Raw genomic sequence first — 14,273 nt, 5'->3', positions numbered from 1 at the left:
CATATTCTAAGCGAAATATTCTCTCGAGAGAACAAGCACCCACTTTATCCTGACGAACAAATTGATATGTGGGAGTTTATGGAAAAGTCTCAGACAGCGTCAGTGTGCGACATAATGACTCAGCCTGTAGGCGGCCACTCCAACACGTCAGAAGTCCGCCAGTTTGTCTGAAGTGAAAGCAGACTGCCGGCCCATCCTCAAGTTTCACTACACGCTTGGACATTACACCCACAGACACACAGAGATGAGCTCTGTCTTTGGACTGAAGAAACTGAATTTCATGCACTGCATTTGAGAAACTTGGGATTCTTTCTCCATATGAGGAAGAAAGTAAGTATGTCCTTTAATTTTTTAATGTTTTTAACATATGTAATATGTGTAACTGTATACGCTTCCATACTGGCATTGATTTTTCTTAACTTTGCTCATTAAATAACAGGAATATTATTTTATATTAACATTTCCTGCATTCTTTGTTTTTTTGTCAGCTGCTTACTTGTTATGAAATGCCACTGTGCTTTTTATAAAGAAATGTAGCCTTGTGGTTTTCTTCAAGCTGACTGTTTTATTAGATAAGTGCTAAACTGATAAAGGGAATATTACAATCATATAACATTACAGGACTACATCAAAAAGTTCATGTTATGAAGCATGCTTCCTTTTTGAGCTGCATTTAAAAGCAGTTGAATGTTATTAAGAGATCTACAGTAAATGCTGCACGTACTGCTGCTGCAGCACTCTTCAAGAGGCAGTAACGTGACACGCTAAGAGGAGTAAAAAAATTGATTTTTTTTTTTTTTTTTTTAATAAAAGGATAAAATGCATTTTGCATTAAATGTGACACTAACGAGTTTGCACATTCATTTATTAATTCATTGTTTATCGTTTGAAGCAGTGAGTTTTAAACTGGGAGTGTCACTTTACTTCACTGACAGTCTAAAATATATGTATCGTAAATTTACTGTAATATTGACAAAAATGAGAAAAAGGTTATACTAGGTAAAGCAGATCATTAAAATAGTTTATAGATCAAATTTAAAAATAATTGGATCCACAGATTTAGCTCCATTTCTAGTCTTAAAATGTTGCCCAGCCTTTTATTTATTGGCTTTTATGCCTGGCAAAGACATTGGAATCCTCACCTTTAAGTAAGGGGGGGAAATTGATTATCCTGTAATACAACCACACTACCCTCAAACAAAACACTGAGGTTGAACTGGTCAACTTTCATTTCAGGGATGTGGTAAATCAATGCTCAGTAACAACACCGCAGCAGATGTCGATTGCTGTACCTTATGTAATGTAAGGTATACATTTCCCCCTCAGATCTTGAAAGCACCTTGTCTCCTCCTGAGTCTGGTAACAAGTTTGAATCTTTGCTCTGGAAAATTTGGGTCACCAATAACTGATGATGTGAACAAGCTGCCAGTATTGGTGAGTTACTACAAGACTGATACATATCATATTTATAGTGCGTTGACACATGAACTTCTGTTTTGTGCTTCATGTTAAATTATCTCTGTAAGAGCTTCCATTCCTGATCATTTGTAGTAAAAACAAAAATCCTTCCCTGTCATTAATTCCTCTGTAGAAGCAGAATATCCCCTATGATTATGAGATTCCTGTTAGTTACATTCCCAAAGAAGTGGTATGTATAATGCAACGTGAGAGAATCAAATATAAAATTGGTTTGAATTGAATCAAAGCTGCTCATAGTTCTGTTTCTCCGTCTTCAGGCTGGCACCTGCTGGGTGGTGTTAAATATCTATCCACTGGAGCAAAGTCTTCGGAAGCTGGCCAGCACGTTTGGCACCATCTCCACCAACAAAGACAACGTACTCCTCTTCATTGCAATGCTCAAGAGTTTACGCTTCACCTTAGACCACGAGAGGCTGGTGGGTAATGAGACACTGTGGTCTATGCTGCTCATCTTCTCTGCAAACAGTACTTGAATTTGTGCCTTTGTAAAATTTAAAGTATCAGTGATCAGGTAGAAAGCCCTTTTGGCAGTGTGTTGGTGTGCGTGTAGCACGACATGTTGTAAAATCAAAGTTACCTGTGATATTGTGCAGACCGTTGGGTGCCTGCACTCGTATGTATATCTCCATCAGGTAACGCTTAGAAATGTTCAGGCCTACAGGGCATGTGGAAACACACTAACACTATGCTAGTTTTGCAAATAAGCCCTGCAGCTTAATTTTATGCCAAATTAATGTAATAACCTAGACAGTGAGGGACTTGTTTTAAGGAACATTTAATTGAATAACTGAGGTATTTAAGGTTGGCTTGTTGTCTGATTTCCCACAGGAAATGGCGATGCAGAGCTTCCAGTGTCACTATCAGGAACATGGCTTACTGACTGGTCCTTACTTTGACTACATCAGAGACTTTTTACACACTGCTGCTCAAGGACCAACTGACTTCTCCTGTGAGCCACCACCATGCCTTAGTACTGAACAAACACCAGGTACAGTCCTCACTTGCATTTAAAGTTCAGATTTTTTTGTGAAAGCTTCCAAAATAAAGTAGATTATTGGAGGGGGAGGCATTCGTTTAGGATTAGGAATCCAGCTGTGTACAGTAATCAGATATGCAGCCTTAAGGCAGAAGCGTTTCTTTACAAAAAAAAAGAAAAGTAATTTGATGACCTCTCAAAAACAAAAGGTATTGAAATGACCAGTCCCTAGCTGTAACTAAGATTGATTTCCATCAGAGTATTCTGTCACACATTCAATAAGGGGATTGGTCTGCCCTCTATCATATTTCTAAGGTGTAAGTGTGATTGGTTACATTGTCAATAACGTCCTCCTTGCAGGGGTTCATGAAGGGAATCGTGGGGATGCTTGGTCGAGAAGATCTCCCCTGCTTTTGGTTCTCATCCCCTTCATCACTTGTGTTGCTCTCATAGTGTGGTTGGTAAGTGAATTTAGACTTGAGGCTTCCGTCTGCTGGTCTTTGTGGGTTAGGCTAAAAAAGCCTGGCTGTTAATGTGCCCTCATTATATTGAGCACTTCCAGGAAGGAAGTTGTAAGGTTAACAGCTCATCAAAAATTCATTAGTAATCTGAGACTCTGTTAACGTAATAAAACCCACTTTTCAGATTTACTTTCTGTCATATGAAACTGTATGACCAACACAGGCTTGGTGCTTTTCTTGTTTTCCTTGTTTTTTTTTTAGGTCAAGTCTGGAAAGCGTTTACCAGTATGCAACACTGAAAATAGCCAAATGGAACCTTCTGACACGATCCCAACTGTGTCTATCTCCATCCCACTTCAAACACTCACCCACGCTGCTGACGCTCAGCCAGAGCGGGAAGCGATTGCTGAACATGAAAGTGGATGAAGGACGTTTAATAAAGAAGGAAAAACTTGGACAGCAGCATACCAACTCACTCTCCAGTCAGCTGGATAAATGAGTGGTCTCCTCTGCTTTCACTCATCTGAGCGCAGGGTCCACAGCTACTCTGCAAGAGCAAACCCAAGCTGTTGTGGAGGCAGGTGTACTACAAAATTCCCCATCGGCACTTCTTTGGTAGCTGATTATCTTTCAAAATGGCTGGCAAAGCACAGATTTTCCTGCCTTGGGTTCCGCTGGCCTATTTTGTGACAACCAGATTCAGTTTGTTTTTCCTCACACTCTGGACTAATATCTTTAAGGGGTTTGTGCTTCACTTTGAAGCTGCAATCAAAAAAAAAAGTATCGCTGGAGCTTAAAATCATGTAATCATCACACGTCATCCACTTGATGACTCTGTCTGGGCGGTTGCCAAGACCGCCCTTTCACTGCTTCGCAACAACCTGATTTCTACAAGCAGAAAAAGACGTACAGTCACATTAATGCTATCTTGAAAGGAAACAACTAAAATGCTGTTGCTGCGTTTTATCTCACGCAGCCTGTCCTGTACTTGTTGTTGACATTATTATGATCTGCGATCTGTCGCAAATTGCAAACCTGCTACTCACAAACAACACACTGAGCAGTTCAACAAGTGTCCCACTTTGTGTATCAAAGATCTGACCAGATGGCAGATAGCCATCGCCAGAGGCACTTTGAATCCAGTCATTGTATTTTCAAAGCCGTTGCCCAGTGATCTATAGCTGCTGCTCAGCCGCAGTGAGTGTGTTAGAGGTTTTAATGCCTTATTCACTGGGTCAATCATGTTCAGTCATGAGAACATGACTCCCCGAGTGTGAGCGCTCTTGTAGTGCATGTGTCACAGACGGAGCGAGAGACAGTGCAGACAGGACGAGGGAAAGTGAGGGAGATAGGGACTGATAGATGGATGGACGGATGAGCTCAGTGAGAAGCATAAGGAGGGCTTGTTCTCGTCACAAAAGAACTGGCCGTAGGCTGGAGGAAATGCCAGTTACAAACACGACTGATGTGCACAGATCCCTATGAATCAACAGGCTAAGAATCCTTCTAGACCGCAGGCTAAGCACCCTACAGAGCCCGGTTAGTATTCAATAACAGTTGACTGTATTTGAATGATTAACTTCCAAAACACACCCATGAAATATGGATATATCTTTGGTAAAATGTCTTTCTGTCGTAGACTTTGTGTAAACAGTGTTGTCTTTATAGTGAACTGTTTGTAAAGGTTTCATATTTGTATTTTGTGAAAACATGTTATTTGTGTGTGAAGTATTTAAGTTATTTGGTTACGTGTTTCACTTACAAAAATGTTTCCAGCTGTTTTAGTGATGCAAATGATGAACACGCCCAATTATATCGTGAATGTACAGGAGCTAGACAAAATACTGTGAACGCAGAAAGGAAAGCGCGTTGTAACTCTCACCAAATTCAGAAATCCATAATTTTGCACTGCAGGGGTCTGATCACATTTACAAATTACTATATTTAGATACTGTCCCCATATTTGAAAACTGTTTGTCTTGGATTTCCTCTGTTTTTCCTGAGGTTTTTCACCTATACAGTTCATCTGACTGACATGGCTGCAGTTTGGGAGGAGCATTTTAACTGTTTTTTTTCCCCTCATATTGATAATTCACATGCAACATTGTTGATTGTTCAGTATCTTTTATACCCAGACGAAAGCAAATTTTACAAGATGTCAGTCACCACATTGGACCTACTATAAATCTGTTACAGTGTAATTATTTGCAGAGAGCCTTTCCACTCTCCTCTGCTTGTAGTTTCTTATTTTCTCCACATTTTGCTGTGCTCAGGAGGTTTCTGGGCTTCAGCCCTCCAGCAGTGGGTGTTTAACTCCCAGCCAATAAAAGTTTTCTGGCTTTGAGGGTGGGGAAACGTGGTGACAACATTACACGCCTCCGTCTCACTCCTCTGCTCTCTGTCTGTGTTGTGAATGTCTGTACATCTGTTCCTCCAGAGGCACATAGTTAAAGCAGAGTGGCCAACTGGCAATGCTGCACCTTGCTGTAAAGGTGTGGCTGTGTTTGTTGTCTATAGGGTGACCGCAGTGAAATAATCAGAAAATGTTGTTTCATCTCCCTCGTGTCATTCACCCCCCCTTTTTTTTTTTTTCTTTTTTTTTTTTTTTTTTTGAGGAGGCAAAAGTGGGGAAAAGCTGGATGTAACATCTGTAATTAGCATACAGCATACGATACTGTCGCCTTTTACTGTAGTTTTCATTGCAATAGAATTTTTTTTTTTTTAAGGAACTTTATTTTTGCTAATCCATATAAATGGCTACTAAGCAGATGTTCTGCCGGTATTGTGCATATATTCTGATTTGTCATCAAAGTGAACCAAGTTTGTTGCCTTCCTGAAATCTTTGTAATTGAAATGGTAGACTTCATGTTCAGGCATGTGAAGTTTATTTAACACTGGGCTTGATAAAAGGCCTCCATTCTTTTCTTTTCTTTTTTCTTCTTCGGGGAATATTTCGACATGCATGACCTCTGAACAAAGTATTGTATTCAGAGAGAATGGTGTTATTCCAAAGGGACAGAGGTTTATTTGGAGAATTTTTCCACATCCTGTTTTTCTTCACAAACAACACTACCACCCATAAAATGTCTCTGTGACTGTTGCAATAAAACTAATTCATGAAGTTATGTTCAACAAAACAGTGCATTTGGGCCAAATGTTGTTAGACTATAAATGATTACATTTTTCGACAAAGCACCTAAGATCTTGTAAGATTTGGTGTACACAAGATGAATTACTTGACGTTTACATGTCTTTAAGACACACCTAATAATATAGAATAATTAAGTTTTAATTGACCATTTAATTTTCTTACTTGCAGACCATGGCCAGCAGAAATCAGGTTATATTGAAAAGCTTTAGGTAAATATTCAGCCTTTTAATTTATAGGGCAAATAGTGTATATGCTAAATCACCACTTCCTTGGGTACGCCTTGATAGTGTTGGATTCAACCCCCTTTTGCCTTCAGAACTGCTTTAATTCATCATGGCAATAATTCATCAGGTGCTGGACACATTCCTTTCAGATTTTGCTTCATATTAACATAACAGCATCACACAGTTACTGCAGATTTGTTGACTGCACTACACCGCCACCACCAGCCTGAACTGTTAATAAAAGGCTGGATGGATTTATGTTGTTTATGCCAAACTCTGACCCTATATCATCAGAGTACCAAAAATGGTCAACTTTATTATCCCCAAAGGGCATTTTGTGGTACACTAGCGGCAAACAAGCGCGCAATGAAAAATATCAGACACAAACAAGAAAAACAACAACAGGACTCCACAGTTTGTCACTTAAAACATTAATGGCAGCAACGACAAAGGAAAACTTGTTAGTCCTGCACCGTAATTTGTGTCTGCAGCCAGATGGAAGCAGCTCAAACTTCACTGCCGGAGGGTGTGATAATTTTGCAAGAATTGGTAGAGACTTGCTTAGAATATTTAAAATCTAAAATGTTGAAAATTAATGAAAATTAATTAATGTCACTGATGACTGTCATCAACATGACAGTCATCAGTGACATTACCCAGGCATTTTGTACTCATCACTGGCCAATCTTGGGCCAATTTTGGTGAACCTGTGTGAACTATAGCCTGTTTCCTGTCCTTAGCTGACAGGATTGGTACCTGGTGTGGTCTGCTGCTGTTGCCCATCTGCTTCAAGGTTCAAATTGTGCAAAAGCAAAGATTGCTGCTGACTGGTTATTTTCTCTCATTTTCTGCACCATTTTCTATAAACCTTAGAGATGTTTGTGGGGAAATCCCAACAGATCAGCAGTTTCTGTACTCAGAACAACCTGTCTGGTAGCAAAAACCATGCAAAAGTTACTTATATTACGTTGCTTTGTTGACTCTCAATATAATGCTTGGTTTATATTGCCTGATTAGATATTTGGGTTAACAGGCAGTTGAACAGGTGCACCTACTAAAGGGGCAAGTGAGTGTATATGAGCAGTTAGTTGTTTTTTGTTTTTTTGGGGGGGGGGGGGTTGTTTTGTTTCTCTTTTGTCCCAGTCAAAAACAAAAAGATTTCCAACTGAATATTTATACACAGCCTGTTCCTAATGCTGGTTTACACTGCACTGGATTCATTATATGAAGCTCGCCTCCTTGTCAATTGACTCACTATTGTAATAATTTAAAGAAACTTTTCATAGTTTTTCTTCCTCCTCCTGAACAATGAAGATTTTGGTGCTTTTATATTGTTTAGGAACATCCGCCGGATGTACCCGGACTTTTGTTTTGGAAAGCCGCTGCTAAGCGGTCGCCATTATTCTTCCTGGCTTGACGCTCAAGCTAAAGACGGTTTATTACTTTAAAAACGTTACATTTCGATTTAAACTGTTACAGTCTGTCTGGTGCTGTCGGTTGACCGTCTCTTGAAGTGGTGACGCATCCTGAGCACAGTATGGAAAAACGCTATCATACTACAAGTAAGTTGCTAAGCTAACGCTTGTAAGCTATCTGTCGCTATCCGCCACCGAGACAGGCGGTGAGAAAAGAAGATGCAACGCCATCCATCTGTTGCAGTAAGCAGACACTTTCCTCTAAACCTATAGCCACCCTGAATGCAGTTACATCTCTCAGGATATTTTTGAGCGCTGTTTGACAAGTAGTTACATGGCTAACTAGCTCAGGAGGCTAAAGCTTTTAAATTAAAACATCCATCCTCCGGATGCACTCGTTTGTCTTTGTATATTATCGTTTACGCTAACTCCCACGAATAACGGTAAGATGAGCCCAACATCTACTTGAAGTTTGAATCCAGCTCTGCAGAAAATTGGCGCTCATTCTCTACACTATTGCACACGCACACGCAGGCGTGCACTTTTTCAGACCCTCTGCGGCTTCTCTGCAGCCTTCAAAAGCCTCCCGCTTGCGCTACAGCGCCCCCTACAGGCAGCAATGGCACAACCCCACAAATGGCACAACGTCTGAAGTTTTTCTATGACCAAAACGCGCCAATTTGCTATCACTGACACAGGGCGGATTTGTGCTAAGTTTGTGGGTGTGGATGCCGGAGATGACTTTTTTTTTTTTAAATATTGGCCTCATAACAGCACAGTAAGAGCCACATTGTGCAACGTAATGTTTTCAAACTCGTTTTCAGGTGCCCTTCCCTTGGCCTCCCTTCGCCTTATGGCATCTCCTCTGCAGCTGACGTATTCGTACATCTGGCAGGTCGTACGGCAGAAAAACGTTAAGCAGTATGGGAAAGTGGAGGAGTTTGTGACCATGGTGGTACAGACTGTTCCTGACCTCATGAGTTTCAAACAGACTGCCCAGCTGATCTTGGGGCTGAGAGCAAGGGTGAGCTGTTTGTGTGTCTGCATCAAATGCTAGTTGATGATTATGAAGCTGAGAGTAATCCATAAATTGTATGAGTCTAGATTAGTGATTTTTTATTTATTTATTTATTTTTTACAAGCCTCCTTTACACTACAATTGGTGGTGGTGGCGGGGGGCAGTTAATACAATCTGTATGGTGACTAATGTGCTCTTGTGCTGCAGATCATTTTGGATTTGCTTCGTAAAGACGGTCCACCGGATTCTAAGGCGATACAGACTCTTATAAATAAATTAAAGGTCTCCACATTATCAGGGGTAGGTGTGCAAAAAACTATTCTGCTTGAAAGTTTCATTTGCAATTTTTTTTAAATGCGTGGATTAAATCTGAGTTTAAGTGTTTCCTCTGCTGCAGAAGGATGCAGAAGTGGAGAAATCGCAAACAAATTTCATGGTACTGGTCCAGAATCTGCTTAAAAACCCTACTGAGAGGAAGCGCTTCTTCAGGGTAAACATGCTAATGTGGTATTATACAGGCACTGGTTGTAACCCTTGTATTTCCTCTTTTGTTGTCAGTATAGTGTTTAGAGATATGCCATTTACTGTTTACAACATGGTTAAACATTTTTTTTTTCCCTCAATAGGAAGTGTTCCCTGTTCAGTATGGCACAAAGTTTGACACAGCACTGCAGACTCTGATTGCAGGCTTAGTGTGCAAGCTGGAGCAACTTCTTCCTATGCCCAATTTGTCCCAGGTATGCCTTTGTGATACATTTATGACATTTATCCCAGGGCTCTCACAGCAGGGTGGGCTACTTTTTAGAGATCCGACATGTCTTTTCTCAGGATCTAAATTCAGTTGCAAAACATGCTGTTGCAGACTTTCAGAGTGTTTATCCGGTTCCGTAATTGGCCACAACTAAAGCAATATAATAATATAATTCTTATTCATCTTAACACTCATTAAAGTGTCCAGACACGCTAGGGTGTCTGCTGTACGTCTCTACGCCATGGATAATGGAGCACCTAATTATTTTTTATCATAAATGTAGGTCAGAGTTAGAAAATTAATTGTCTGTCTGTTTGACACTGATAACAGAAATTTTAAAGTCTCTATTTAAAGGTTTTTATTTGTCTAATGTGAAAATGTAGACAAATGTAGACTCAAATCCCTGGAAGGGCTGTGCCAAAAAGGGCATCCGGTATAAAAATCTGTGCCAAATCAAATATGTGCATTAGAGCAGGGCGATATGACCAAAAATATTTATCACGATATACATTTGAAAATTTGCAATAACGATATAATTGACACTAGACAAAATACTTTACAACTCCACAACTTTATTAGTGGAAAAAACCCCATCAATGTATTTTCACTTAAACAAGCAGCTGTTTTTTATGTGCATTAAAGTTATATAAAAATGTAACAGTGCAAATTCCTCGCTGACAGTTTAACCAAAAGGCATTTCCAGTGGAAATTGGCCGACATATCCTCAGCATAACCATGTATAACATCCACAAAACTTAAAAAGAGGTGATAAACACAAAATACGGTAATATTGTGTTGAAGCACAGTACGTATCACTCCGCGAGGCGCCTGCCTACGCTCCGACAATCCATCAAGCGGTGCGGGTTCGTAGCTTAGCAAAGTCGTACTAAAACATTTGACAGATTTTCGAGCGCCATGTACGACATAAAATCGTTTCAAGGTCAGTAAACACAACCAGAATTCATACATAAGGCACACGGGATTATAAGGGGCACTGTCGATTTTAAGAAAAAATCAAAGGATGTATTTTAAGTGTGTCGTATTTTCCAAAAAACACGGTAATAACGACGGCCCGCTAGCATGCGCTACCAAAAATAGTGCTTTGTTGTGTATCTGACGGACGAAAGCCAAACCAGTTCTACACCATTGAAGTTGCAGCATTTTTACAAACCAATTCTGGTTCATCCGTTTCATTTAACGATCCGCTTTCGCTTTTCACATTCTACGTCGCCGCCATTTGCGTATGCAAACCTAGTGTGCATGTGTGTTTTACCCATATTCTATCGCGATATTTCATTTTCCTATCGTTGCCCAAAATTACACCGATATTATCGTGAACGGTATGATATAGCCTAGCCCTAATGTGCATCCATCCACTGTGCCGAGTCTTTTCTTATAAGGAAGCAACTGAAAGAAGCATTAATTAATTTTAATGCCTGAACTTCAGCTTGGTGCCATGATTTCAACGGAGCCCAGTGTTCTGGAGGCATGTGGAGGCTTTATCCCTGATCCAGTGGATCTGAAGACACTCCTTCTACACCAGCAGGCCAAAGGACTCCTTGGTGTTAAAGGTATACTTTAGGCTGTGTAAAGATTGAAAGTTTTTGTTTTTTTAATTTTTATTCCTTTTTTTATCAAAATATAACAACAGATATATGGGTGTCTAAGCTTGTTGGTATTATAACTCGTTCAGTTCAATTTAAAAAATGTGCACTTCTTTTTGTGCAGCCACTATCTCGTCTTCAGTGGGCGACTGTGTCCTCTCTTCACTTGCCTTCCGGCCCAAACCTGTTGATCCACCACCAGAATCTCCAAAAACAGTAGAGGTCACAGCTAAAGAAACAAACCAAACTTCCGTCAGTGACACCGAAGACGTGGCTGTAATTTCAGATGACCCTGACAGCCCAGCAGTCAACATTTACAGTCCTCCGCGCAGGGGGCGGTATGATTTTAAAACACTTTATAGCTCTGCATCAAAGGAAAGGAGTGTCACAACAGCAGCTCAAAAGGAGAATTTGGTGCAGAAAGAGAGTTCTGCACAAGAACAGCCTGCTCCAACTCCGCAGAGCAAAGAGAATAATGCACCCCAACCGCCACCATCAGAAGCAGAGAAACCAGCACCACAGCCACTGCCTTTGAAATCAATCCCTTTCAGGGTAGTTACGGTGCCGTGCAAAACTGCTCCCACTTTACCAAATGCAGATGGTGCGGGAACAAAAGATGGCCAGAAGCCCCAGACTCAGCGTGTCACTTTGCATCAGTGGGTGTCACAGATAGCCTCCAACTCTCTGTCACTCCCTGCCCTGCCACCTCTTCCTCCACCCAGGCTGAGTGCTGGAGATGACGCAAGGCCAAGCATAAGAAGAAAAAAGCAATTTAGGCCTCTGGGCGACAGGTTTACTTGCAGTGTGTGTGATAAGAGCTTCCCCTATCAGTCCAAGCTGATGGACCACGAACGAATTCATACAGGAGAGAAGCCTTTCCACTGCTCAGCATGCAACAAAAGTTTCCGAACACAGGCTTTCCTAAACAACCACCTCAAGACCCACAACGCATCTCGTCCTTACGCTTGTGGGCAGTGCGGGAAGTGTTTCACAAAACTCCAGAGCCTGACGAAGCACATTCTCGCCCACAGTGGGCAAAAGCCATTTTTTTGTAACATCTGCAACAAGGGTTTCACGCAGTCCACCTACTTCAAAAGACACATGGAGTGCCACACAAGCCAGATGACGTTTCCTTGCAAGCACTGCAATAAAGTTTTTCCTACGGCTTTCAAGCTGTCGAACCACGAGCGCTGGCACACCAGAGATCGCCCTCACATGTGTGAGCGCTGCGGGAAGAGATTCCTCGTCCCCAGCCTGCTGAAGAGACACATGGGCTACCACATTGGCGACCGCCAGTATCTCTGTTCCCAGTGTGGAAAGACCTTTGTCTATTTGTCTGACCTGAAGAGACACCAGCAGGACCATGTCCCCAAAGCAAAGATCCCATGTCCTGTCTGCCAAAAGAAATTCTCCAGCAAGTACTGCCTGAGGGTTCACCTGAGGATCCACACCAGAGAAAGACCCTACCGGTGCACTATATGTGAAAAGACCTTCACTCAGGTTGGCAATCTAAAGGTCCACATCAGGCTGCACACCAATGAGCGGCCCTTCAGCTGCGATGTGTGCGGGAAGACTTACAAGCTGGCATCCCACCTGAACGTCCACAAAAGGACACATACGTGCAAGAAGCCCTGGACGTGCGACACATGCGGGAAGGGATTCTCTGTCCCCGGACTTCTGAAGAAACACGAACAGCTGCACACGAGAGAAGCCAACCCTGATTTCTCCGGTAAGCGGAGGCACAGGGGTAAGCAAAAGAAGCTCTCCCTCAAGAGGAAGTTTGATGAGGAAGAGGAGGTCAGCGATGATTATTAACTGAAGAAACGCTGACATTTCAATAAAAGTGTTTTAATGTTGAGGCACTGAGTCATTAAAGTGATGTTAGGAATCATTGACTCTACAGACCAGAGTTATAGCGTGCTATAATCAGTGCCTGACTAGCTGGAGCATCTTAATGAAGAATCCACTGTTTATGTTCTTAAAATAAGGCAATGTGACAAATTAACTTTAGGTGATGAAGTTAGCCAAAATGTCACATTATCTGGAAATTAAGGTAGCCAAGAGCATTTCTGATTGTGAATTAAAATGTTGTTAATCATTTTATGTAGAAAAAAAAGTCATGTTCATTGATAAAAATGTTTTCCCAGCATCATGCTATTGAAGAGGCTATCTAAATATAGCAAACACTTAAGAGATGAGTATCATATAAACAAAAGTATTTCAGCGCATGTGACTGTAGATAAACTGCTGTGTAATAAAATGCTGTAGTGTTGCCACGAAACATTTTAACTTGTCCTATTCTTGTGGAAATTTTAGTAATTAAAACTACTTCCACCACATGCTTTTTTTTTTTTTTTAAATGAAACATGAACTGTAAGCCTTTCAAATAGTTTTAGTGATATAATTCATGTATTTGTGATTTAAAACTGATAGTTGTTTTGTGTGTGTGTGTTCACGTAATATCAAGAAACAGACCTTTATTTCATCTGTGCACAACCATTTAACCTTATGCAAATATGTGATGAGGTTCTGTGAATTCCATTTTTGTTTATGTAACCCCCAAAGAAATATACTTACTCTCAGTATTTTTTGTGATGTTTTTCAGTAAAATAAATATTTGTGGCAAACATCTCTCACTGGTGTATTTTGTTAAATTTTAATTCACGACAACAATATGCCCACCGTACTGTCTTCTGAATGTCCTGAATTTAGATAGCTTTAGTATGTAAACAACATGCTTTAAAAAAACCAAAATAACTATAATAAAGAAAAATGCCTCTATTAGTGTATCTGAATATACAGGCAGAAGATTTATTATAGTTCTTACTAGTAGTGTTGAACTACTATACTAAGTGTATATTTTTTTAATTAGTTTCAGTATTGTTTTATATTCTTAGTGTAATATACTATATATAGTTCAGACTGTGTCTGAAGTCTTTTTTTGCTTTTTTATTATTATTATATTACCAAGTATGTTTGCATATGTTTCAATAAATTGCTGCAACTGTTTCCCATTCATGTTAAAATGTTTTAAACCTAGTTTTATGTGACTGTATAGTAAGCCTCCTATTAAAGACAGTGGTCCAGGAACAGCTAGCTCGCTTTCTTGTAACCATTTGTACGACAGCACGGTAAAACCGCTTACAGGTCCTCCTATTTTATTTATTTATATATATCGCCGGAACCATAACTAA

General features: G+C 40.4%; 2 protein-coding genes across 4 annotated transcripts; both read left to right on the top strand.

Annotated features, from left to right (window-relative positions):
- Window positions 1-190: 190 nt before the first annotated feature.
- On the top strand, window positions 191-6,020 carry LOC101480857 (uncharacterized). The gene is made up of 7 exons (XM_004548172.2): window positions 191-330; window positions 1,327-1,434; window positions 1,592-1,648; window positions 1,737-1,895; window positions 2,308-2,467; window positions 2,816-2,916; window positions 3,178-6,020. Exons 1-7 carry the CDS (start codon window positions 319-321, stop codon window positions 3,340-3,342), a joined length of 762 nt encoding a protein of 253 aa, XP_004548229.1. The 5' UTR covers window positions 191-318; the 3' UTR covers window positions 3,343-6,020.
- Window positions 6,021-7,640: 1,620 nt separating this feature from the next.
- si:dkey-14d8.1 (uncharacterized) lies at window positions 7,641-13,710 on the top strand. 3 transcript variants are annotated; one of them, XM_004548174.5, is made up of 7 exons: window positions 7,641-7,853; window positions 8,531-8,730; window positions 8,932-9,024; window positions 9,125-9,214; window positions 9,351-9,461; window positions 10,923-11,046; window positions 11,204-13,710. In XM_004548174.5, the coding sequence occupies exons 1-7, from the start codon at window positions 7,829-7,831 to the stop codon at window positions 12,892-12,894; spliced, it is 2,334 nt and encodes a 777-aa protein (XP_004548231.1). In that variant the 5' UTR covers window positions 7,641-7,828; the 3' UTR covers window positions 12,895-13,710. The 3 variants fall into 3 exon arrangements, with proteins under 3 accessions (XP_004548231.1, XP_004548230.1, XP_004548232.1); XM_004548173.5 differs by having other exon boundaries at window positions 7,642-7,853; window positions 9,122-9,214; XM_004548175.3 differs by having other exon boundaries at window positions 7,817-7,949; window positions 9,122-9,214.
- The last annotated feature ends 563 nt before the right edge of the window (window positions 13,711-14,273 follow it).

The sequence above is a fragment of the Maylandia zebra genome, linkage group LG17 (assembly GCF_041146795.1).
Source record: "Maylandia zebra isolate NMK-2024a linkage group LG17, Mzebra_GT3a, whole genome shotgun sequence".
Taxonomy (NCBI): domain Eukaryota; kingdom Metazoa; phylum Chordata; class Actinopteri; order Cichliformes; family Cichlidae; genus Maylandia; species Maylandia zebra.
Note: the sequence above shows the minus strand (reverse complement) of the source record. Positions and strands in the feature narration are given on the sequence as shown.